This window comes from Panthera pardus, unplaced genomic scaffold (genome assembly GCF_024362965.1).
Source record: "Panthera pardus isolate Hobbes unplaced genomic scaffold, ASM2436296v1 HiC_scaffold_8, whole genome shotgun sequence".
Lineage (NCBI taxonomy): Eukaryota > Metazoa > Chordata > Mammalia > Carnivora > Felidae > Panthera > Panthera pardus.
Window position 1 is genome coordinate 91,028,707 of NW_026527013.1, and position 25,543 is coordinate 91,054,249.

Below are 25,543 nucleotides of genomic sequence, written 5' to 3' on the forward strand. Positions count from 1 at the left end.
TTTCTCCATGTTCAAGTGCACATCTTAATGGATTATACAGGGCCTGAGTTATTATAGTATTGTCTGTCTTGTTCTTGCTCCTCATCTTCAGGTCCTGTCCCCAAATCCAATCCTATGACTGTGCCTTACTGCACCTACAGTGGCCTATCTAGAGCTCTGCATATAATCTGATCCTAGCTTTCCAGTTGTGCTTTTGATACCTGACAAAGTATCACCGATGTGCCTGGAACCACATTGCAGTGATACGTTCTGCTTGGTGGACTTCCTTACTTGCTTATAACTGGAACTGTTTTATACCATCTCCTAACCCAAACGAACCTAAAGCCTTGGCCTTGTAACTGATCCCTGCATCCTCGCTACCATCCACTCCCACACTAGTACCAGATTCTTTTCTCTAAAGGGCGGTTCTGCTCAAATCACATCCCAACTCAAAAATCTTCCACAGGTTCACCACATGCTCACTCCTGGCTCCCCCAAGTTCTAGCTCATGGCCTGGACCACCACTGATGAAGGCATTTTCTTTTCCTCTTTTTGTCATCTCCATGCTATCGAAGGGTCCACCTCAACAGACAGTTCTCCCAATAAGCCCATTATGATTTTAGCCTTCTATGACCAAATGAACAATCCCTCTCTCTCTCCTGTAATACGTTGTTCTGTGTCCTACCTGAAGCCCTCATTTGGTGGGTGCTGAGGTCACTGAACTCCAAAGTCAAGATGGCCACTTTCTGCCAGGTGATGAGAAGTATACGTTTAAAACCACTAGCCCTTATTTCTTACACCTGAATGTATTTTAGCTGTTTTAAATATTTAATTATCAAAGCAAAACAATAAATGTTGAAAGAAAATACGATGAATATCCTAAGAACAACTCCAAATCCTGAAGACGTGAAGAGAAAAAAAATGATAATATAACTACATACAGTTTTAAATCTGTCTTATGGTAGCTAAACAAACTACATAGTGAAACTGAAATAGCAAAGCAGGAAAAATATTTCCAATACATGCAGGAGTATAGTTCCTTTTCATGCAAGGAGTTCTTAGAAGTCAACAAGAATGTCATGAACAACCCAACAGAAAAATGGCCTAAAATAGGAACACTTTAATGTAAGAAAAAACACAAATGGCCACTGAACATGTGAAAAGAGGCTCAATCTCATGAAAATTAAAGAAATCTGGAAATCCTGTTTAGCTCTTTCAGGCTAGCAAAGATGAAAAACATATACTAAATGGCTGTTAGTGATTATCAACAGGGGTTTGGATTATGGGGAGTCTTTCAGGTTTCAAAGATATTCATGTTTGGATTTTTTTTTTAAGGCTTCAATTTTTAAAAATAAGAGTGCATTACACTTATAATCAGGAAGAAGTTAGTATACATGTAACAGAAACAACTGGGGCACCTGGGTGGCTCAGTCGGTTAAGCATCTGACTTTGGCTCACAGGTCATGATCTAACCAACCTCTGTGGGTTTGAACCCCGTGTCAGGCTCTGTACTGACAGCTCAGAGCCTGGAGCCTGCTTCAGATTGTGTCTCCCTCTCTCTCTGTGCCTCCCCGCCCCCCACCCCAACTCATGCTCTGACAAAATTAAATAAACATTAAAAAAATTTTTTTAAATAAAAGAAACAACTAAGAGCCAATAATCCAACTAATGAAAAAGCAGTGACTATTCTACTTAGAAACATAACCAAGACCAGGTTTTATTAACACTAGGTTCGGCTTTGGAAAATAAAGAAACACGTTAGTTTGAGCATTTAGCAAACACAGGCCCACTGCGGCTCTTTCCTCCATCTCTGCAACAGCACCAGCAAATAAATGGTTAAGTAAAGCCTACACCAGAAATGAGAAATGCGAGAGTACCAAGACAAGAAGTTCAAAGGGGCTAAGAATCACGGAATGCCAGAGCCAGTGGAAATAGCAGTCATCTTAGTGCACACTCCACTCATTTAACAACCGAGGACGCCAAAACGCAATGACTTGCTGAAACCAGTGCCTAGTTGGTGACAGGCCTTGTCTATCACACGACACTGTTCCATCTTTCACTGTACAACTTCTCCCAGGAACAAAAAGTTATGGAATACCTAGAGAAAGGTCAGAGCTGTCCTTACCCCCCAGCAGCCTCCCAGCCTAAGTGCCAGTGGGAATGGAAGGTCATTCTTTTAGGGGCACAGACGCAGGCCAGACAGGGGAGAAAGTGGCCACCTCTTTTGAGGATCTAAGGTGTCTTCACAGGCAAAACCGCACAGCCTTAGTACCCATTAATACAATGAAAACTAAAACTGAATTAAAGGAACATTATTCATATTTTTTAAACTAGGGAAATGATAAAGACCCTGTGATGGCTAGGACATATAAAGAGAGGCAGTTAGTAAAATTTACTCCCGTTCTGTTGGAAAACATTCTCTGGCAAATTGTGGCAAGAGGTATAATACTTTCTATCATTTCATTTGGTATTTTTACTTTGAGGACTTTTAAATTTCAGCAACTATTATTTATCATGCATCTATTTTGTGTTGAGTGCTTCTTTTTAAATTTTTTTTTTTTACATTTATTTATTTTTTTGATAGACATAGAGAAACAGAGCACACGTTGGGGAGGGGCAGAGAGAGAAGGAGACACAGAATCTGAAGCAGGCTCCAGTCTCCGAGCTGTCAGCACAGAGCCTGATGCGGGGCTCAAACCCACAAACCTTAAGATCATGACCTGAACCAAAGTGGGATGCTTAACCGACTGAGCCACCCAGGCACCCCCTGAGTGCTTCTTTTTAAAAAACTACAGTTTTATTGAAACAATTCGCATACCATAAGAGCAACTCTTTTGAAGTTGTTGTTTTTGTTGTTGTTGTTGTTGTTTAGTATAATCAGTTGCTTATTTCTTAACCTTATAACAAACTTGCATGGTAGATTTAGTACTTTTTAAGTGTTTATTTATTTATTTTGAGAAAGAGAGACAGAGAAAAACAAAGAGCATGAGTAAGTGGGGGAGGGGCATAGAGGGGGAGAGAGAGAGAGAGAGAGAGAGAGAGAGAGAGACAGAAAGAATCCCAAGCAGGCTCCTTTCCATCAGCACAGAGCTCCATGCAGGGCTTGATTTCTTGAACCATGAGATCATGACCTTTGCCAAAATCAAGAGTCGGATGCTTAACTGACTAAGCCACTCAGGTGCCCCAGAGTTAGTATTTTATTTAAAAAAAAAATTTTTTTTTTAACGTTTTATTTATTTTTGAGACAGAGAGAGACAGAGCATGAACGGGGGAGGGGCAGAGAGAGAGGGAGACACAGAATCGGAAGCAGGCTCCAGGCTCTGAGCCATCAGGCCAGAGCCCAACGCAGGGCTCGAACTCACGGACCGCGAGATCGTGACCTGAGCCGAAGTCGGACGCTCAACCGACTGAGCCACCAAGGCGCCCCTAGAGTTAGTATTTTAAATGTGGAAACTGAGGCTCAGAGAAGTTACTTGTCAAAAGGTAAAGCCAATTTTTGACTTAACATTTTTAGTACCATGTTTCCAAGGGACAGTATAGGTATCCCCTTTTTGAACATCAGCATTATGCTACTTCATTTTTATGAAAGATCTACATTAGTACCTGTTGACGCTAGCAAAAAGAAATATGAAGAGAATTTTTGCTCCTATGAAGAAAGATGAAAAGTGAAAATAGCAATCAGCATTTGTTTCGTAGCCGCTGCCAGAGAGGCTGTGCCCCTGGGCATGGACAGCGGCCCCGCCAAGCTCTTTCCCCGGAACTACACTCAGCATTTCAGCAACAAGCCGCCAGAGCTTTTTTTAAAATTAATCAATTAATTTATTTTAATATGAAATTTATTGTCAAATTGGCTTCCATACAATACCCAGTGTTCGTCCCAACAGGTGCCCTCCTCAATATCCATTGCCTACCCTCTCCTCCCTCCCACCTGTCATCAACCCTCAGTTATTTTTATTCTCAGTTTTTAAGAATCTCTTATGGTTTGGCTCCCTCCCTCTCTTTTTATTTTTCCTTCCTCTCCCCCATGGTCTTCTGTTAAGTTTCTCAGGATCCACATAAGAGTGAAAACATATGGTATCTGTCTTTCTTTGTATCACTTATTTCATTTAGCATAACACTCTCCAGTTCCATCCATGTTGCTACAAAGGGCCATATTTCATTCTTTCTCATTGCCACAAAGTATTCCATTGTGTATATAAACCACAATTTCTTTATCTATTCATCAGTTGATGGACATTTAGGCTCTTTTCATAATTTGGCTATTGTTGAAAGTGCTGTTATAAACATTGCGGTACAAGTGCCCCTATTCATCAGCACTCCTGTATCCCTTGGGTAAATTCCTAGCAGTGCTATTGCTGGGTCATAGGGTAGATCTATTTTTAATTTTTTGAGGAACCTCCACACTGTTTTCCAGAGTGGCTGCACCAGTTTGCAGTCCCACCAACAGTGCAAGAGGGTTCCCATTTCTCCACATCCTCTCCAGCATCTATAGTCTCTTGATTTGTTCATTTTAGCCACTCTGACTGCCGTCAGAGCTTTGAACTGTATCTGCGAGCATCTGTGCTGTATCTTGATTTCTTCTGTGCATCTGTTAGCAAGGTATATCCTAAGGTATCAGAAAAGCCTAAGACAGGTTAATTTGGAGGGTCTGGGAATGCTCAAAATTTTTTCTATGTAAATTAATGCTAATTGCTTCTTTGCTTTATGCCATTTTTTTAAAATGTTTATTTATTTTTGAGAGAGAGAGGGAGAGACACACACAGAGTGCAAGCAGGGGAGGGGCAGAGAGAGGGAGACACACAATCCACAGCAGGCTTTAGACTCTGAGCTGTCAGCACAGACCCCAATGCAGGGCCCAAATTCATGAGCCACAAGATCATGACCCAAGTTGAAGTCAGATGCTTAACCAACTGAGCCACCTAGGTGCCCCAAGCTTTACGCCATTTTGGCTTATGAAAGGTTTCATAGGAACACTCTACTTTTGGATAGAGGAAGAAACATGTATTTAGAATAGAGAAATACTGGAAATAAACCAAGTATTCAACTTTAGAAAAATGACTAAGCAATTTATTACATATTAATGTAATGAATGGACTGCCGAGCACCCATTAAAATGTTAGGATCCAGATGATCTGTATCTGAAATGTTAATGGAAAAGAAAAACAACAAAAAAGTCCATGACCATACTAATTACAGTTACATTTATAGAAGTATATACATTTGCTTTGATCTAAGAATCATGTTTATAGAAAAATACTTATAGGTTATTTATTTTGCAAAGTGCACAAGTGAACACAATACAAGGTTAATACAAACCAATAATTATCAATATTACCTGTTTTAGGAGCTACAGCGCATGATTTTTTTACAAAGAAGACAAAACTATTCACTTCCTAGAGTCATGAATCTTGCTGTCGGTTTTGTTAGGATCTTCTAGGAAGCGTTTCAAAATCACAAAGGCCCTCCTCCCACCATTAGAGATCCTGGCATTGCCCCCTCACTCCTACCACTTCTCCGATGGTCCCTAATCTTACGGTGGAAAAGACCTGCAAGTTTGAACACATTCCCCAGGCAACTAAGGATCTCTGTCCTGAAGAATAAATGCAAAATGTTTTTGACATTTTTCTCCTCCCTCACCTTTCTCTCTTCCAGGCAGGATTCTTTCGCTGATTCTGAATTGAAGTCTCAGATGCACATTTTAGGTATCTTCCTGAAGTTTTATATTTCTCAGCACGTCATTAGCTGCCCAATATTTTACTAATATAAAGAATACTATATTGAGAAGCAAAAACATATCCTGGGGAACACATACCTGCATGTTAACAAGCTTGAAGTACACCCCTTCCTTCTTCATCAGCTCCCCGTGGCTTCCTTGCTCCACAATGACACCATCCTCAAAGCCGGCGATGACATCTGCATTTCGGATTGTAGACAGTCGATGGGCTATCACAATGGTGGTCCGGCCTTCTCTGGCCTAAAAGGGAGAAGGACAGATGTGGTGTGGCAGGGTCACACTGTTGATATACTGTCAGTAGCACACACAGTCAAGCATTTGGATGCCTGTGTTTGCGGTGGATGAGAGTAGCTTACCCAGTGTGATTAGGGTTCACAGGCATCCTTATCTATGAAAGGTCACAGGGACACTTGAGTTCTGGACCAGAAAGGAGGCCAACCCTTCCAGTATAAGGATGGATAATTCTGCAAGCTCACCGTGCAGGCTTACCCATGCAAAACAAGAAAAGGCGTGACCTTTCTCAAGTGTTTTTACACTTGTCTGGGGAGCCTATCTTGCCAGTTATATGGTATGCTAGCTCTTTAGCAGCAATATGTTGGAATTATTGTCAAATGCAGCCTTCTCCGGGGTTCTTCTCTAGGGTTTCTTCTGAAGTGCCTGATTTCAATTGTAATTCTGATGGGCTCCATGCAGGCAGTTTAGGTGAAAATGTAGTTCGAGATGAGGACAGTTTAAATTATAGTTCAAAGACCATCTGCATCACTATCTCCAGAGTGGGACCCATAACTGCTTTTTAACAAGTGCCCCCATCTAGCCCCAAGCTAAAATCTACAAATCACCCCAGTAGGTAGTTCAGTGAACTCACATGTTGGCTTGGTGGGTTTATCAGTGGGCATTTAAATCCTGGAAAATGCTCATCAAATTATTCATGTTATGTCATTAATAAAGGTTATTATTTTTGATTCTCTTTAATTCTATTAAGATAACAGCTTCTTACGACCATTTCTATTCTGAGGCAATAAAACCACATCATTAGGATGGTTATTGGAGTCCAGCTTAATTCACCTAAGTAGTTAAAAATACAAATTAAAACGACAGCCTAGATTCATAATAACCAAAAAGTGGGAGTAATCCATGTGTTCATCAGTTGATCGAAGGATAAACACAATGAAGTACATTCATACAATGGAATATTATTGGGCCATAAAAAGGAAAGATATTCTGATGCATGTTTGAGTATGGATGCACTTTGAAAACATTATGCTAATATCAATTATAGCCAAACTATGGAGAGAGCCCAAGTCTCCATTGACTGATGAATGGATAAAGAAGATGTGGTGAATACATATAATGGAATATTACTCAACCATCAAAAAGAATAAAATCTTGCCATTTGCAATGACATGCATAGAGCTAAGTGCATTATGCTAAGTGAAGTAAGTCAATCAGAAAAAGAAAAATACCATTTGATTTTACTCATATGTGGAATTTAGGAAACAAAACAGATGAACATATGGGAAGAGAAAAAAAGAAAAAAGAGAGGGAAGCAAGTCATAAGAGGCTTTTAATGATTCAGAACAAACTGAGGTTAATGAAGGGAGGTGGGTAGGGAATGGGACAAATGGGTGATAGGTATTAAGGAGGGCACTTGTTGTGACGAGCACTGGGTATTGTATGTAAGTGAGGAATCACTAAATTCTACTACTGAAGCCAATATTACACTACATGTTAACTAACTAGAATTTAAATAAAAATTAGGGAAAAGAAAGAAAACATTACGCTAAATGAATGAAACCAGTCAGAAAAGACTAGGCATTGTATGATTCCATTTATATGAAAAATCAAACTTAGGCAAACCCATAGAGACAGAAAGTAGATTAGTGGTTGCCAAGGGCTGGGGTGAGTATGGAGTGGAGAGTGACTGCTAATGGGTACAAGGTTTCCTATGGGGATGATGAAAATCTTCAGCAATTAGATAATGGTGATGGTTGCAAAATGTAGTGAATATGTTAAAAACCACTGAGTTGTACATTTCAAAAGGGAGAACCTCATCGTATATGAATTATATCTCAATTTAAAAAAAGAGCAGCCATGAAAATTCTGGAAAAGAAGTTAGTGAGAGGGAAATACCTCCACCAAATATTACACCATTAAAAGCTATAGCAATTAAATTAGTAAAATCCAGGGGACAGTATCACATGAATAGGCAACTTGATCAATAAAACAAAATAGAGGGTCCAGAAATAGACATAAAACATTTAAGAATTAATGTCTGATAAATATGGCATTGTCTATCAGAAGGGGAAAGGTGGAATATACAAAAAAAAATGGTATTGAGCCATATGTGTAGGCTCCTGGAAAAAAAAAAGGGGGGTCTTTCTCCTTCCGTCTTTACACTAAAATAACCACCTTCAACTGTGTTTAAATAAGTATAAAAGAGTTAAACCATAGGAAAAGACAGAGACTAGAGCATTGCTCTACTGGACATTTAAGACTGTCTGATTTTTAGTACATAGGCCCCAAAGAGGCATTCAAAAATACTTACTGATGTGGAAGTTGCATGGCTCAGTCCATGTGTGACAAGGCGCATAGGAAATAACTTGATCAGTCTAATCATATTCATGATACTAAAAATAGTGATGTGTAAATTGCTAACAGTGATTATGTTAACATTATGATAATAATAGGTTGATACTATGTCAACACTAAAAAAAAAAAACAAACAAAAAACCCAGAGGAGTTACAAACAGACTTGTGAGTAAATGATTGGTGTGCAAGAGAAACCAAGGATATGTTGGTGAATTTAAAAGTTAGTAACTGTCACCCTTGACCAAAAAATCTTGGCCAGAATAGAGATTTGACATAAAGAGATTTCTTTTCAGAGTTATCAGATGTTCCAATGATGAAAAAACACTGGCAAATAAATATCCAAGATTCAAGGACACCAACTATTAAGAAATTTGGACCTTCTGCTAATTTTGGATGTGCAGGGATGAAAGGCAGGCCCAAACAAAGGGAGTACTGATCCATTAACCTTTCTGGAACTTCTGAGGAAAAAAAAGAGGTGGGGGAGGTATATAAAATGAAACCTTTGGAGTCATTTGATAAAAATCACATGAAAGCTATTTTTTATTTTTCTCTTGCCCCTCCAGTATGGTAACACTGTGAGTAGGAGAGTCATGTAGGTATAAAATGTTGTGGTTATTGACTTTCTTTAAAAAATCAAAATAATAAATCTACATTTGTATTCTTTAAGATCTTATATTGAAGAACCTGTTGTATGTTTTGATAAAGAGTCATTATCTATTGAGTCAAAAGCTGATGTGGTCATTAAATTCTTTTTACGTAGTCATGTATGATTTCAATGAGCTGGATCACAGTAATCAATTCAGTAAATATTTATTTAGGGTCTACTATGTGCAAGGCAGCGATTGTTAAAAAGATATAAACATAGGTGTGCCCGGCTGGCTCAGTTGGTAGAGCATGTGATTCTTGATCTAAGGGTCCTGAGTTCAAGCCTGGGATAGAGTGTACTTTAAAAAAAAGATATAAACATGAACCATTCAGTAATTCTGCTTCTTAGAGAATTTATTCTTTCCAGGAAAGAGAAGGCATATAAATAAATAACTAAATAAATAACTACAGTCAGGTGGTGCCACACATGAGGTACTGATAAATGTAGAAATGATCCACAAGAGGAAAATATTCTTACAGGATAGGTAATCAGGAAAGAATAACAATAGATGAAATAGTGCTATATCCTTACGCTCCTCAGAGGAAAGATAATGAACTGCAAAATTCAATTTTTCATTGTTAAAATGTAGTTTATACCTTAGAATGACTGGCCCAATGACTGACTTGTAACATTGACGGGAGTGCAGTGATAAAAGATTTCCCTTTTAAAGATACAATTTATTGTCTGCAAAATATATTAGCTTAGTAATTTTGCAAAATATGGAGTCGATTACATAGATTATAAACTATTCATGGCAACTATGGTACATTAAACATGGCCACAAACACTTTGCAGGCATTCCCATCCAGAGGGGAAGTCTGTTTCTCCATCTCCTCAACTCCAGGCAGGTCTTGTGACTTGTTTTGACCAAATGAATATGAAGGAATTGATACTTGTGCAATTTCCAGAATCTGGACTTCAAAAGGCTTTACAGTTGTGTGTTTGCTACCTTGAAAATATAATAAAAGGAAATCTGTCTAATCTACTGGAAGATAAGAAGCCTCATGGGAAGAACTGAACTGCCTCAGCCAACAGCCATCACCAACTAACTGCCAGGCACAAGGGTGAGGCTATCTTGAATGTTCCAGTCCAGCTGACTCTGAGTTGGAAGTAGCTGCCTGAGGGAGACTAAGCAAACCAAAAGAGGAACCACACCAGCCACCTCACTAAGTTTTGGCTTAAAACAACTGATGCAGAAATACTGTTAGTAACAGGGCGCCTGGGTGGCTCAGTTGATTAAATGTCCGCTTTGGCTCAGGTCATGATCTTGCAGCTTGGTTCGAGCCCCGCATCAGGCTCTGTGCTGACCACTCAGAGCCTGGAGTCTGCTTCAGATTCTGTGTCTCCCTTTCTCTCTGTTCCTCCCCCACTCATGCGTGTGTGCATGCATGCTCTCTCTTTCTCTCTCTCTCAAAAATAAATTTAAAAAAAAACATTAAAAAAAAAAAGAAATACTATTAGTAAAGACTAGGAAAAAAGTAAGGGAATTGGTATTGGAGCCTGGAAAGAGGGTTACCTGCATTATGCAACGTTGCAATAATTGCTTAAGAATGTTTCCTGTAGTCACTTGGAAGAAAGTTATTTCATCTACTGAACTTGTACATCTAGTTTCCAGAGATCTCTAAATAGAATGCTGAAAGTGCCAACTGGATTCCAATAGCTGTATTTTATAAGGTATGGAAAGAGAAAGGTGAGCTAAAGAAAGAGCTATTTGGTTTGCAAGGTGAATTTAGAGGAAACATAGAAGACCCAGTACCTGCTTGGTTGGAAAGTGTATCGTTAACCATCTAGGGAAATGAAGCCAAAGATCAAATCAGTGTGTAAGATTTTTTGTTAAAATCTCTGAAAGATTTAAGGTACAGTCTAGTACACACCTGCATCTACATAAAAGGGTTTCTAAGACTCTTAAGTAAGGGTTTTCTCATGGCAGCTTCACACACAGCCCAAAGTAGAGGGAAGTTTATTTTTGAAAAAAAAAATTACAGATGTGGCTTTGGAGGCTTGAGTGAACCATAGCCAGATTCCAAGTAAACTAAGGTTTTAAGAGAATTCATCAGCTTGGACTGAAAGAGACTGAGAAAATTCAAAATATGAAGAGGCCTGTAGGTCCCAAATTTCTATATGCAGAAAGCATACTGAGAAAGCTAATCAGAGGCAGACACAGGCCATTTCTTACTGAAAAGGAAAGACTTCTCAGAGGGAGGATCTAAGAGCTCAGAATGTTCCACTACTGGGGATAGAACTGGGCCTTAATCAAGGACCGCTCCTTTTCCCTGGAGCAGCGGGGTATTTGGCTACATGCACCTGACTGCATTCAGAATTGTATGGACCAGTAACTGCTATGTGCTTCCTGTTCTAATTTTTGAACAAGAGTGATTACCATTATCCTATCCCTGAATCAACAGTACATGTTGGGTGTATCTGTGGAAGAAACTTGTCTCTTTCAGTCCCAGATCTCTGGATCAAGATGAGGTTTACGTGAAGAACTCATCCATATCTGGACCACATACAGGTCTTCAGATACTAGACTTTGAACCTGAGCTCATATCTGCATGAAAATTTTGAGGGTATTGGGAAGAGGTGAATTTATTTTGCACATGGGAGAAATATAAATAATTGTGAGAGAGGGTGTGCTGTGGAAGATTTAATATAGTCAAATTTTCTTTACAGCTCACCCATTAAGAAGTGGAATCTATTTCCTCCTTCAGTCTGGGGCTGCCTTGTGAATTGCTGTGACCAACAGAATATGATGCCAATGACACTGTGTAAGTCCAGGAGGCTAAGCCTCTAGATGTCTTCTGGTTTCTGCCTCTGGGTACAGTGTCCTGAAAACGCCATGTAAGGTAGTCAGGCTAGCCTACTGCGTGAGTATTAGTATGAGTATGAGAAGTCAGAGGAGATGCCCAGCCGACAGCCACCATGTGAGTAAGACCGTCTTGGACTGTTTTAGCTAAGTCAACCTTTCAGGTAAATGCAATCATATGCTCAGGTGAAAACAGCAGGTCTAGCCAGCCAATCCACACAACTACTGTTTTAGGTATGAATTTGGGATGGTTTGTTATGCAGCAATAGGGCACCAATTCAGCAGTTACCTAAGTTAATAATAATCATGGTAATGGTAGTCACCGTAATAATAGCATCAGCTAACATAACCAAGTGTTTCCCATGTGCAAGACATGTGCTAATAGCTTTACATGTAGTACTCATTTAATCTTTTCAATCATCCTATGACATTATTTCTCCCCCCCCCCTCCCTAATTAAGTCTGCAGTAGATCAGGCTTAGAGATGTTAGTTAATTTGCCCAAGGTCATGCAGCTAGAAAAGGAACAGAGCCAGGACTCCACCCTCAGCCTGTCTAGCACCAAAGCCTGTGCTCTTAACAGCTCCCCCGCCCAAAGTTGCTAATGGCTTTTCTTGAGGATTTAAAAAAATTATGAGTGATTTATCAGCTATTTTTAAAACCGAAAAGTTTATCAACTGGGGAGTGTGGGTCATAATCCTAGAGAATACAAACTGCTAAAATTGATGAAGTAACTTGTCCAACTATGAATTAAAACCTGCAAGACTACAATTTTTCTGAAATTATCCATATCACAAAAAAATAACATGTCCAATAATTGTGTTCTTTTAGCACAGAAAGTGCTATGAATGCTTATATCCTAGAAAGTATTGGGACCTGGGCTCTAGGGCTGAATGGGACTTTTTGCCCCATAAATACCTTTCTTATCCTACCTGACTTCTCCTGAAAAAGTCCATGTCAACAGATAAATGCCATTTTAAGTTAATTTTTGTTTTAATATATGCATTAAAAAAATAATTTCCTGCTTTAAGTCATGCCTGATTAACCAACCAAATACTAGTTTCCTATGTATACATTTCGATTCCTCAATATTGAGACTTAACATACATGAAAGCAATATAATTCAGTGTAAGAATTTGTGAGGAACAATTATAATCTCATTAATCATCATTAGATTAAATTATATGAGATAAGCCAAAAGATTAATCTGATAAACTGGGAAGCATTGATTAACACGGTTTATAGCACACACAGTGTTTACTTAGGATTCAGGTAGAAATTTTCCTGAGAAAATAAGATACATACAGCTTGTCTCTAAAGTTGCAAGAGGTAGTTTGGATAGTAGCTGTTCAGTAACTTGCACATTTGATTATTAAACTTTCTCAAGCCAAATATATTTGTGATGTTTATGTTTTTGAAACCCATTTATAAGGTGTCATCTGACTCTGGTTATTATACTGTGTTGTTAGTACAGATGATATCAGCATTGATCACAGGAGTGTCCCAACATAAGGTTCTTCCTGTGAAGCTTCCGCTTTTAAAAACGGTAGTGAGAGATTTAGAAATACCTGAGCTGGGCACATGAGCTCAGCATCCTTAAAATGCATTGCTTCTTTATGTGCTTAGACAAACACACAAATTGAACTTTATTTCCTTTTGCCTTCCTTTTGCCTTCCTGAATAAAGATAATGTTACTGCCTACAAAACAAGGCAAGTATTTTGAGCTGTTTTTCAGCTGGACCAGCATCTAGATAACAAGATTTTTCTCTGCACATTTTAACACAACTACTTTCTGATCAAAGCAACAGCCTATGTGCAGGAAGTAAATGAAGCTACGTGGCTCGCTGCATAGACCTGGATTTGGGCTCTGTGCACTTCAGTCAAAGCACACCAGTTAATGGGCCATCTACTCCCTCTGCAATGTGACTTGACAGAAAAGGGAAATCAATAAAGCCCCAGGAGAGAGCTTCACTTGCTTTTATGTTTATGTTTTTCAATCTAGACTCACAAAGCACTGGCAAGAATTTCCAATAAAGCTTCAGTTTGCCGGTCCTTCAGGTGTTCAGGGTTGACTGACCTTATCCAGGGCCGTCTGAACCTCTGCTTCACTTTCGGTGTCCAAGGCTGATGTGGCCTCGTCCAGCAGGAGGATCTTGGGGTTGCGAACCAGGGCCCGAGCGATGGCGATTCTCTGTTTCTGTCCACCGCTCAGTTGGGCCCCCCTCTCTCCAACCAGGGTTTCAAATTTCTACAACAGAAAACATGGAGGAGTTCCTGATGTATTTTAAATAGAAAAAGCTATGGAGTCTAAAATTCATCAAGGCAACACGGAGCTTCATTTCGACTATTGTAATGAGTCCTAAATTACAATAAAATCAATGAATACTGAATTCTAAAAAACTACTTACATATACTCTGTATAAAATTTTACAGGATTTATGTACCAGACTGTCCATATACTCCCAAGTGGATAATTTAAGGGATTTTCCTAAACAAAGTTGGACAACCTTGCATCTCAAACATTATTAGCTTAAACTTTGAAGAAAGAACTCAGACACATGAAGTCAAATTCTAATTTCAAGGGCAACTGCATTAACAAAGTCTTTACCTGTGGTAGTTTCATGATAAACTCATAAGCGTTGGCTTCTTTAACAGCTTTCTTTATCTCATCCATGGTGACATTTCCACGGCCATAACGAATATTTTCAGCAATTGTGGTAGAAAATAGCACTGGCTCCTGACTCACCACTCCAATTATTTCCCTGAGATACCTTACATTAAAGGTCCTAATATCCTGCCCATCTATGTTAATCTGAAAGACAGAAATATTTCCATTAAATATTTTAAATCCATCTGACATCCAAAGCATCAAGACTCTTTAATTTGTTACAAAAAGTCTTAGCTAACATTTAACTTATTTACCTTATTGTGGTGGTTAAAAATGGTTATAAATGAGAATTAGAAATAAACAGCAATGTGCAAAAATAAAAATAAAAAGTATACTTACTGGGGTGCCTGGGTAGCTCAGTTGGTTGAGTGTCTGATTTTGGCTCAGGTCATGATCTGAATTCGAGCCTCGTGTCAGGCTTTGTGCTGACAGCTCAGAGCCTGGAGCCTGCTTTGGATTCTGTCTCCCTCTTTCTCTGCCCCTCCCCTGCTCATGCTCTCTCTGTCTCTCTCTCTCTCTCTCTCTCTCTCTCTCTCAAAACCAAATAAACATTTAAAAAAGTATATTTGTTATCTTACACATACAGTTTTTTCACGGATGGATTATTCTCCATAAGCAATAATAGGTTATAGATTTTTGGCATACTATTATTTTTTGCTTACCGCTATTTAAATTTGATTAAAATGTCCACTTACTTACTTAGTGTACATATCATTTTCATGGTATTATGATCTTTTACAATATGTAATATTCCATAATTTACTGCATTTCCCACCTGCTGGACATTTGGCTTCTTTTAAGGAACACTGAAGAATCACTGGAGAAGTAGAGAGTTATCAGGCTAAAGAGTATGATTTATTTTTTTTCTCTGATAACAATTACTTACCTGTGCAATGACTGGTATATGTTGGGTATTTATTATTTTCTGAGTAAAGGTTGCATAAGCAACACTCTAAAAAGAATTTAATAATTTACAGTGCCAGCACTGTATCTGCTTTTTTTTTTCTTTTACAATTTACTACCTCTGAGTTTTATCATTTTGCTTTTTTTTTGAATTAATAAGTGCAAGCTGGTACCTTATAATTGCTTTGTTTCATATTTATTTATAAATGAACATATCTTGAAACTTTTTACAAATGCATAATTATATTTATTCTCAAAGATTTTCATGTTCATATCCTACCATAGATCCAAATTTCTCAAATATTAAATATAATAGTTTTATCATATATAAATCATAGTTCTATGTATTGCTTTCTTTTATTGAAGCTTTACTGATTTTTTTACTGAAGAGAAATTTAAGGAAAAATTAAATGAAAACTATACCACTGGACATTTATTATTTGAGTAGTAAGAAAATTGTTAAATCATGATGTAAACAGTGAATATCTCTGAGTTATAAAATTTCTGAAGTTTTTTTCCTGTTGACATGTATATTTAAAGTTTATATATTACTCCAATAATTATTTTATTTTATTTTATTTTTTATTTAAAATTTTTAAAATTTTAACTTGGGTCTACATCCAACATGGGGCATGAACTCATGACACCGAGATCAAAAGTCTCATGCTCCTCAGGCTGAGCCAGCCAGATGCCCCTATTCCAATAATAATTTCAAAGATAAGATATTTTCAAATGTGTATTTTTAATGGTTAGTATTTTACTAGGTTGTTTTAAAATTTTTTTTAATGTTTTTATTTTTGACAGAGAGAGAGAGAGACAGAGCATGAGCGGGGGAGGGTCAGAGAGAGAGGGAGACACAAATTCCAAAGCAGGCTCCAGGCTCTGAGCTGTCAGCACAGAGCCCGACACATGGCTCAAATTCACAGACCACGAGATCATGATTTACTAGGTTGTTTTTAAAAAATAAAGAAAAATATTTACACTTGAGCCAATTCAGAGTTAGCTTTAGCAAATGAGGAAAGGATTATGTTCCTCCTTAGTAATATCAGATTTTTCCAAAATGTGTATTTTATTAAATTAATTAAATAAATAATTCATGAACCCTAAAACTCTGTACTCATTTCTGCCATCTCTATTCTATCTCAGCGCCTTTTAATGTTTTTTGTTTTTCTTTGTAACTTGTAATCTTCTGTTTTCGTAATTGTTGAATTATATTTCAGTATCAGGTAAACTCAATGTCCTCAGGGTGGTACAACTGAGGAAATTTGAATATGTACTGTGGGCTAGTGCTGCACTAAAATTAAATCTATTGATTTTGATAATTGTTTTGTGGTTATGTAAGAGAATGTCCTTCTTCTTAGAAAATATATTCTGAAGTATTTAAGGGGCAAGGGACATGATGTCCTTAACTTAGTCTCAAAAGTTCAGAAAAAAATATGCCTGTGGGGTGTGTGCGTGTGTGTGTGTATGTGTGTGTGCAGGCATGCATGTGCATGTATGTTATAGGCACGTGTGGACACAGAGAGAAGACAATAAAGTAAATGGGTCAAAATATCATTAGTAAATGTGGGTGAAGACTATGTCTTGCACCTTTTGTTGAAGTTTCAATTATATTTATTTATTTATTTATTTATTTATTAAGTTTATTTATTTATTTTGAAAGAGAGATAGAGAGAAAGTATGAGAGAGCATGAGGGGGGTAGGGGCAGAGAGAGAGGGAGGGAGAATTCCAAGCAGGCTCCACACTGTCAGCGGGGAGCCCAATGTGGGGACTGAACTCACAAACCGCGAGATCATGACCCGAGCCAAAATCAAGAGTCGGACACTTAACTGCCTGAGCCACCCAGGTGCCCCTGAAGTTTCAATTATAAGAAAGTTTTTAACAGGTAAAAAATGTACCCTAGGTTATTAATGTCCCCCATGTCCCAGAAGACATTTTTTTAAGAGACAATCCCACTTTCCCCTGGAGATATTCCAACATTTAAGAAAACTCAACTATCTTTGGTGAATTTAATTACTGTCCTAATTTAATTACTTCTTGTGACATTGATTATCAGCTTGTCAAAAAATGCTGGATGAAATATTTTTGACCAAACCCCAAAATTCTTTGAAAACAACAGTCTCAGTGGCCTGGATGACTGTTTTCCAGTTGACTTAGTGGGTTATGAAGTGCTCAGTGAGAACAGAAGAGAGGGTCATCTAGGTTCTTTGGCTTTTTATCATCTTGCATATTTTTGTTAAACCAGTCCAAATGTTTGAATGCATTGTCTAGATGCATTGCAAGTCTATAGCTTTTTTACTAAAATTGATTCACATGCCAACTGTTGCTAAAAACAAAACAAAACAAAACACTTTTGAAGGGCTAATTGGTACCCAGCTTTCACTTTGGAGAACTTGGTTCTTCCCACTTACCGTACCCTCATCAGGGTCATAGAGCCTCTGTATCAGCTGCACTGTTGTGCTTTTCCCACAGCCGCTGTTCCCAACCAGGGCCACCGTCTGCCCACTCTGAACCTTCAGGTTGAGGCCCTTCAAGATCTGTGAGGGAAAAGAGAGAAGAAGAATCATTTACAACAAAATCCTGAAAGGGGACTAATTTGATTCAGTTTTAAATTTGAAAAAAGTATCAAATAAGGGAATAAAACCCCAAAGGAAAAAGGATATAAATATCAAAATAATAGGGAGTTTAGGTCCTTTATAATGATGAAACAATCCATCTGAGTTAGGAATTCTTGTAAATATTGCTTACAATACCTTGACATTAGCTCGAGCTGGATAAGAAAAATGAACATCATTGAACTCCAAATTCCCTTTGACGCTGTCTGGTTTGTGTCCTCTCTCTGAAAAACTGTCAATTTTAGGACTCTAAATAAAAGAAAATTCAATGACTATTCCATCATAGGACAAACAATTGCACTTTTAAGGAATATGGCTTAGCAAATTCCAAAAACAGGACCTGGAATGGCTCAGTTTCCTTCACATGAGACAGAACCCTAGTTGTAGATTTTGTGTGTGCATGTGTGCATGTGTGTGTGTGTTGTGTGTGTGTGGAAGGAAATATTCCTTCTCAGAAAATAGACATTTTCTGAAAAGTACAGAGGGGCATATTAATTCGATTTCTTATAATATCTTGCTTTAAGCTTTTGGCATATATTCATACATTTTTGAAATGGTCAGAGATGCATGCTTATACACCTGTGATAACAAGACATATTATAATTGATAGAGCCAGGTATTTTAGCTTGTTCTGAAAATGAGCTTATTCCTAAACAACACATGCCATGGATTTGGGTTGTGAAGACTGAAAAGTTGGTTGGGGCCAAGTTATTTAGGAGCATTGTAAACTGCAAGTATATTCAGAAGCCACGCAGTTTTCTCATGACTTAGGACAATGACACAGAAGGAACTGCTTGAATTAAAAGGCCAAATTTCATTAGCGACTTTGCATTTTACCCGCAGAAATGCATCAACATGTTTTAATATGTGAAAATTGTATTCTTTATTTCACTGCAGCTGGTAAAACTCATTCAATATAGTGGGTTAAAAATCATATGAATCATGCAGTGATTTTTTTCTTTGAAGGGGGCAACCCACAGCAAAATACACGGCTAATTTTTCCACCCATTCTTCCTGCATATGAAAATCATAGTATTCTTGGTCTAGCTACACCTTGGAAGAGAAAAAGAGAAAACCCTGGAAGAGCAAACATTTTTACTCTCAACTCTAATAATAAACATTAGTGCAGATGTACTTTTCCCAAATGAGGTCAGTGTTATTCTATTATTTTAAGACAAACTTTTAGAAATATTATTAATAAGAGGTACTTTGTTTCTCTCACTAAGAAAAGGTTCCTTATTTTCACATAATTAATGTTCACAGGATTTATAACCCAAAGCCAAATTTAAGCATGCAAGCCTCAAAGTATGTTTTGACATGGAATGAATAAGTGACTCACATTATCTATAATATTGAAGATAGCATAGGCTGCCCCTCTTGCATTGGCAAAAGCATCAATACACGGAGCGGCCTGTCCAACACTGAAAGCTCCAATCAGAATTGAAAAGAAGACCTGAACAGGAGAATATGAGGAAAAGTTAGAAGCAAGCCCCATTCTGGTGCCCATTGTTACCTCAGATATGACTGAAACACATATTACACTAAGGACTGAGTTTAGTTTATCCTTTTAACATTTTGTTTTTTTATTTAGCAAAAGGGCAAAATTTATAAGGTTAATATAGTATTCCGTCGCTCAATGGGCTTCTTCAACATCAAAAATATTTTTTTTGTCTAGCTTGCTGAACTATCTGTTGTTCTCCTGAAGTTACACAGAGTCAAAAAGATTTCTCAAACCTACTTCTTTGACTCTGAAGCTAATGCCACTAGAGGGAAACATTTCCCATCAGTATTGTTATTCAGTTCTTTGTGACTTTCTACACCTATACATGAAATTACACAGAATGTTCAAAATGAAACACGAAGGATTTTGGTCCCATGGAATTTCCTATTTTTAAAATAGCATTTTCCATATGTATTTTGATAAGATTTTTAATGAAAGAGTAACAGTTCACATATTATAAGCCACTAAATCACATCTGTGTGCACTAATTCCTTTACACAATCATTCTATACTATAGCAAACAAACTCTAACACATTTCCCTTTAAATTAATATAGAAGCACCAGGAATATAGCTTCAGGAATCCATATAATTAACATAACTAGGAAAACATAAATGTAGAGAAATTAGTCCTTTCTCTCTGGTCATGATGAAACATCTACACGTAGCTTGACTGTTCTCTGAAGACAGTAACAGTAACACTTCACATACCCAGAATTCAAATATCTATCCACTATCTGCAGTACGAGTAAGCACCAGTAAGGAAGCAAAGAAGTCTCTACCAAAATAGATGTTATAAAGCTCATGCACCAGAGCTCCTGCCTTTTACGAAGAGGGTATTGCTGGGTTCTCTACATCATGACTATCATTCTCCAGCCCTGCTGGGAAGATATCACCATCCACATAGTACAAATGAGGAAACCAGGTCACAGAGGAGTCAGGATTCTGTCTCCTTCACAAAATTTAGCAAATGAGGAAGTGAAGAAGGTGGAGAGCTTATGAGCTGACCACCAGAAAGGAGACCAAAATGAGAAAGAATAGACTCCTCAATTATGAAAGCTCATTGAGCAAACAGCCCTCAATATCATTGGAAACTGAAGATATCACCCCAGAAAACATTTTCAAATGATTAATTTTTACAATGGCCCTCATTTTTCACCAAAGAGCCAAACTGTGTTCAGTATCCTCTGTTTAGAAACACAGGGAAGTGTAGGTTTTAAAAGGTTGCTATTTGACTGGTTACATGTTGTTTTGATCATCAATGACATGTAAAGATGGTCACAAAATATTGTTGGTTTATAAAAAATACTGCTGGTTATAAAAAAGGTTATGGAAAGATATGCATCATAATCCCAGTTTTGAAAGAAAAATACATACATACAGAATGATCTGGAGAATCTATACCAAAAGTTATCATTTAAAAAAAATTTTTTAATGCTTATTTATTTTTGAGAGAGAGAGACAGAGCATGAGTGGGGGGGGTGGGCAGAGAGAGGGAGACAGAATCTGAAGCAGGCTCCAGGCTCTGAGCTGTCAGCACAGAGCCCGACACAGGGCTCAAACTCACAAACTGTGAGATCATGACTTGAGCCAAAGTTGGACGCTTAACTGATGAGCCACCCAGGTGCCCCCCAAAAGTTATCATTAAGTATATATGGATTAATAGATTATAAGCAACTGTAAGTAGTTCATAATTTTGAAAACTCTGTTTTCTAATCCTTTGTATAACTAATGTATGTTATTTTTAGAATCATAAAAGAAAGCTATGTTCATTCTGAGAAACAAAATGACTTTCCACCTTATATTTTGTATAGCCGATGTTTTATATTCTATAAATTTAGCATTATCTCATACTATGACCTATCTATAATAATATTTACTTTCTTTTTTAAAAAAATGTTTATTTTTATTTATTTTGAGAGACAGGGAGAGAGAGAACATGAGGGGCAGAGAGAGAGGGCAAGAGAGAATCCCAAGCAGGCCTCACGCTGCCAGCCCAGAGCCCTGACACCAAGCTCAATCCCACGATCCTAGGATCATGACCTGAGCCAAAATCAAGAGTCGGATGCTCAACAGACTGAGCCACCCAGGCGCCTCTGTTTACTTTCTTACATGATGAAACTCAATGGCACAGAGGATGCCTCCAATCCATATTTGTTCATTCATAAATGTATCCAATTTTTATTTCCTTTTATATGTTATATAGCTTTTCAATTGGTCTAAATACATGCCACTTTTTTGGCCCCAACTCATAATTGTGCCTTGTGTATCCTAGAAGGCCAGCTCTGCCCAAAGGACAGAGCAAAGATTCACCAAAAGAAAAAAGCCTGTAATCATGGCTCATACTTCGAAAAGGAGGAGTATGAAAGGAAACAAAAGGTAGATGGATAAACAATATTTTCGGTTTCTTCATCAATATTAGGAAAACTACTTACTGTCATTGCATTTCCAATAGTATATTCTTTTGCTATAACTAGAGTGGATCCATACCAGAAGGCCAGTGCATATGATGCATATATTAATAGGAAGGCAATGCCCATTGAAATGCTTGCTGAAATCGCCTTTTTAATTCCAATCTTTTTGGCATTTTGTAGATGTTTCTCATACCTACCAGAAAATGAGAGGCAAATGTTGTAACAAGAAAACAATCCACAATCAGAGCCATATTCACCTCCTATACAGTTGGAGGTTTAAGGAAGAAAGCCATCAAAGTAAGAAACTCTTGCTGGGACCCAGCTTCCTGGGAAGTGAACCAATTCAGGATCAGCCAGGACTAGAACCCACCTGAACCTTCTCTTTACTGGTGGTAACTCACCTCCCTTGGTCCCTACAGTCTCCTGCAGCTGTTCCAGTATTGAACGTCCCTCCGGGATATGGTAGAGCTTCACCTTCACCTTCATGGCCAGTATCACAAGCCAACGTTAAGGTGGAAGAAGAGAAACCAAGCCAAACAGGAATGGCATCAAAATGTAAATACCTTTCAGGATGCCGAAAATAGTTAGACTCTACACAACTCAATTTCTCTTCTCTAGGCAAGAGAAAAACCTCCCTCTACTGCCCCATTGCATGAGGGACAGGTATTTTACACTCTACAAGTACTTAAACTTGGGCCTTTGCTGTTTTGTTTTGTTTTGTTTTGTTTTGTTTTGTTTGTTTTCTGGTCATGTTGATCTTCAACTGTCAAGCCAGGGAACAAGGTTATGAAGTGATCACTACTCATAGGATATGGGTTCTTACTGAATTTTTTTAGATTTTCATTACACTTTCTGTAAAATGGAGTAAATAATGCCTACCTTGTAAGATAATTATGATACTGAAGAACAACATTAGAAAGTAGTTAACACAGTGCTGGTACACAGTTGGCACAACCTAGTAATTCCTATTCCTGTTATTATTACTATTATTGTTTAGAATTTAATCTCCTGAATATTGCTCATTCTATTACACTTTTGAGTAGCAATTAAAATTCATATTACTGGGGTACCTGCGTGGCTCCGTCAGTTAAGCGTCTGACTTCCACTCAGGTCATGATCTCACGGTTCATGAGTTCAAGCCCTGCGTCGGTTCTGTGCTGACAGCTCCGAGCCTGGAGCCTGCTTTGGATTCTGTGTCTCCCTCTCTCTCTGCCCCCCCCCCCAAAATAAACATCAATAAATAAGTAAAATTCATATTAGTGGCTTCTAGGATGTCATACAAAGGTACAAATGTCTACCATGGGTCTGTTAAATTATAATTTTTTTTACATCAATTTAAATTAAATCTACCTTTCCATGCTAGAAACAGCAAGTGTGTAAAATCTAATTTGGGCTTCCTAAAATTAGGGGGGAAAACACAATGTATATAAAATTATACTGTAGAGAAAATATATAAAAATAGTGTGTTTCTAACAAAAAACAAATACCATTCTTTTTAGTTTAACCAAATGAGATATTGAGCATATATTAGTTTTTTTAAAAATGTAGTTGCCACCAAAAAGTTTCTTTGTTTAATTACTTAAAGCAGCCCCCTTTCCAGCATGCTTTCCTCAGTCCCGGGCACTGCATTCATTTAGCAGAGCAGCGTCCCTGGGGAGACAGCCAGCATGCCGCGTCCAGCACTGTGATGAGTCTCGTGTGGCTGGGCCCCAGGACCCAGGGAGATTCAGGCCAGCCCCGTGTGACCCCCAGGCTCTGGTGACAGTGGTGGATGTGCTGTAATTACCTTTGCTTAGGTGGCTTGCTTACTGCGGCTAATGGAGCGGTACTGATTACACTCACATCCTGAGGTCCGAGGGAGGGTTAGTGTGCTCTGTGTGGGCTATGTGTGCAGGAAGCAGCAGCAAGAGAGAAAAAGGAAGAGATTAGAGAAAGGAGCATCGCGGTTTTGAAGAGGGCTTAAGGAACAGAAAAATAGAAAACGAAAATGGAGGGGATTAGGGGAACTGTTGCTTTCAATGCTGGAGTATTTCCAGAGAATTTCTCTTTCAAAAAGTTGTAGGTATCAGGAGTCCCACAGAATGGCAAAAACAAACAAACAAAACAAACAAACAAAAAACACAGAATCATACTTTCACTGTATTAGGGAATGTTATTTAAAGAAAACTGGTTGGGGACATTAAAGTAAGGCAGCCTAGCCTTTATCAGCGGGCCTTGATCTGGCATTTTGGTTTTTGTATGTCAGGTTCCTTTAGAGCAGGGTTCTTGGCCTGGGATCCATGGTCAAGGAATTCGAATGTGGAAAAAATTATATAATTATTTTCACTGACCTATACCTGAAATTTAGCATTTCCTTGGATTATCAATGCAGGCAACAAACCCTGGTAGAATTAGCAGTAACTATGACTTTGTTGCCAGTAGAAATCCTGGATCAGTTTTATATCATGTTACAAGTGATACAAATATCTTGAAATAACTTTTACCTGTATTTTTCCTTCAGAGTTACAGTAGTTATTGAACCTATAGTTCGCTCTTATTAATATGTTACCAATGAAAGCACATATATACTATACCGTAATTTAAAAATATTTTGAAAACTATACTTCATTATAATTGGTTTCCTTGGTAATCCTATCTATTTCTGTCTTAGGAGTTTAAAATCATTACTCTAAGAAGGGAGTCCATAGGCTTGATCAGACTGCCAAAGGGGTCCACGGAACATAAAACGGGTAAAAACCCTGCTTTAGGGGCTGACGTTAAACTGTATATTTTGTGGGGGAGGGATTAATACTAAGAAAAGGAAAGCAGCAAACACATACCACAGAAGAATGAGCAACAAAAAATATAAAAGCGGACAGAGAACCTTCCTGACCTGTCCAGCTCTTTGTTCTGGCCCCCAAATGCTATCACAGTCCTGATGGCCCCCAGAGCCTCCTCTGCCACAGCTCCTGCTTTCGCATATGCAGCCAGTTCTTTGTCACTAAATGCGGAGAGTATCTGGACAGAAGAGAAACATTCATGACTTTTGTATGGGGAGAAAAGTTAAAAGGCAGACTGTCAACTCTTCATTTTACTTTTTCTTTCCAAAGTCTCTCTATCCCTTCCTGAAAACTGAAGTCACTAAGTGAACGACATTCAGTGTACCAGATCCAATGGCTTCTCCACCCCCTACAAAGGCTAGATCTGACCCACCCTGGTGATCTGCTCCCCAAGAGTAGTCAGGAACAGAAAATCCACATATAATTCTCTAATACATTTTGAGGAATAATGTCATGTTCCATATCTACTATTTTTTTTTTTCTCTTCTAATTGCAAAATAAACTAAACTAAAATCTTAATGCTTTGGAAAATCACTATTCTTTCCTTTATTGTGTCATGATTTCTAATTACAGTAAAACCTTGATGTGTGAGCATAATTTGTTCTGGAAACATGCGTATAATCCAAAGCACTCATATATCAAAGAATTTCAAGAACCATTGGCTCAATTGTGACCATGTGACATTCGGCATCACGGACTACTAATAGTGCAAGACATGACTCATTTATCAAGTTAAAATTTGTTAGAAATGTTTGCTCATCTTGTGGAACACTCGCAGAACAAGTTACTCACAATCCAAGGTTTTACCGTACTATGAACACAATACTTCCAGATCTACTCATGGGCATTCTAAGATGGCTAAACAAGACGCTGA

General features: G+C 38.1%; 1 protein-coding gene across 10 annotated transcripts in view; it reads right to left on the bottom strand.

The window, feature by feature from the left end:
- The window catches only part of ABCB4 (ATP binding cassette subfamily B member 4), a 79,458-nt gene that overhangs the window by 36,476 nt on the left and 17,439 nt on the right, over window positions 1-25,543 (bottom strand). For 8 of the 10 annotated variants that reach the window (XM_053896935.1, XM_019443191.2, XM_019443194.2 and 5 more), the window contains 8 exons: window positions 24,723-24,847; window positions 21,872-22,043; window positions 19,276-19,389; window positions 18,075-18,185; window positions 17,733-17,858; window positions 14,358-14,561; window positions 13,827-13,997; window positions 5,792-5,953 (listed from right to left, as the gene is read on the bottom strand). In XM_053896935.1, the coding sequence (XP_053752910.1) occupies window positions 5,792-5,953; window positions 13,827-13,997; window positions 14,358-14,561; window positions 17,733-17,858; window positions 18,075-18,185; window positions 19,276-19,389; window positions 21,872-22,043; window positions 24,723-24,847 (1,185 nt within the window). Of the gene's footprint in view, window positions 1-5,791; window positions 5,954-13,826; window positions 13,998-14,357; window positions 14,562-17,732; window positions 17,859-18,074; window positions 18,186-19,275; window positions 19,390-21,871; window positions 22,044-24,722; window positions 24,848-25,543 lie in introns of those variants that run through there. The other 2 variants (XM_019443198.2, XM_019443199.2) reach the window with 2 other exon arrangements.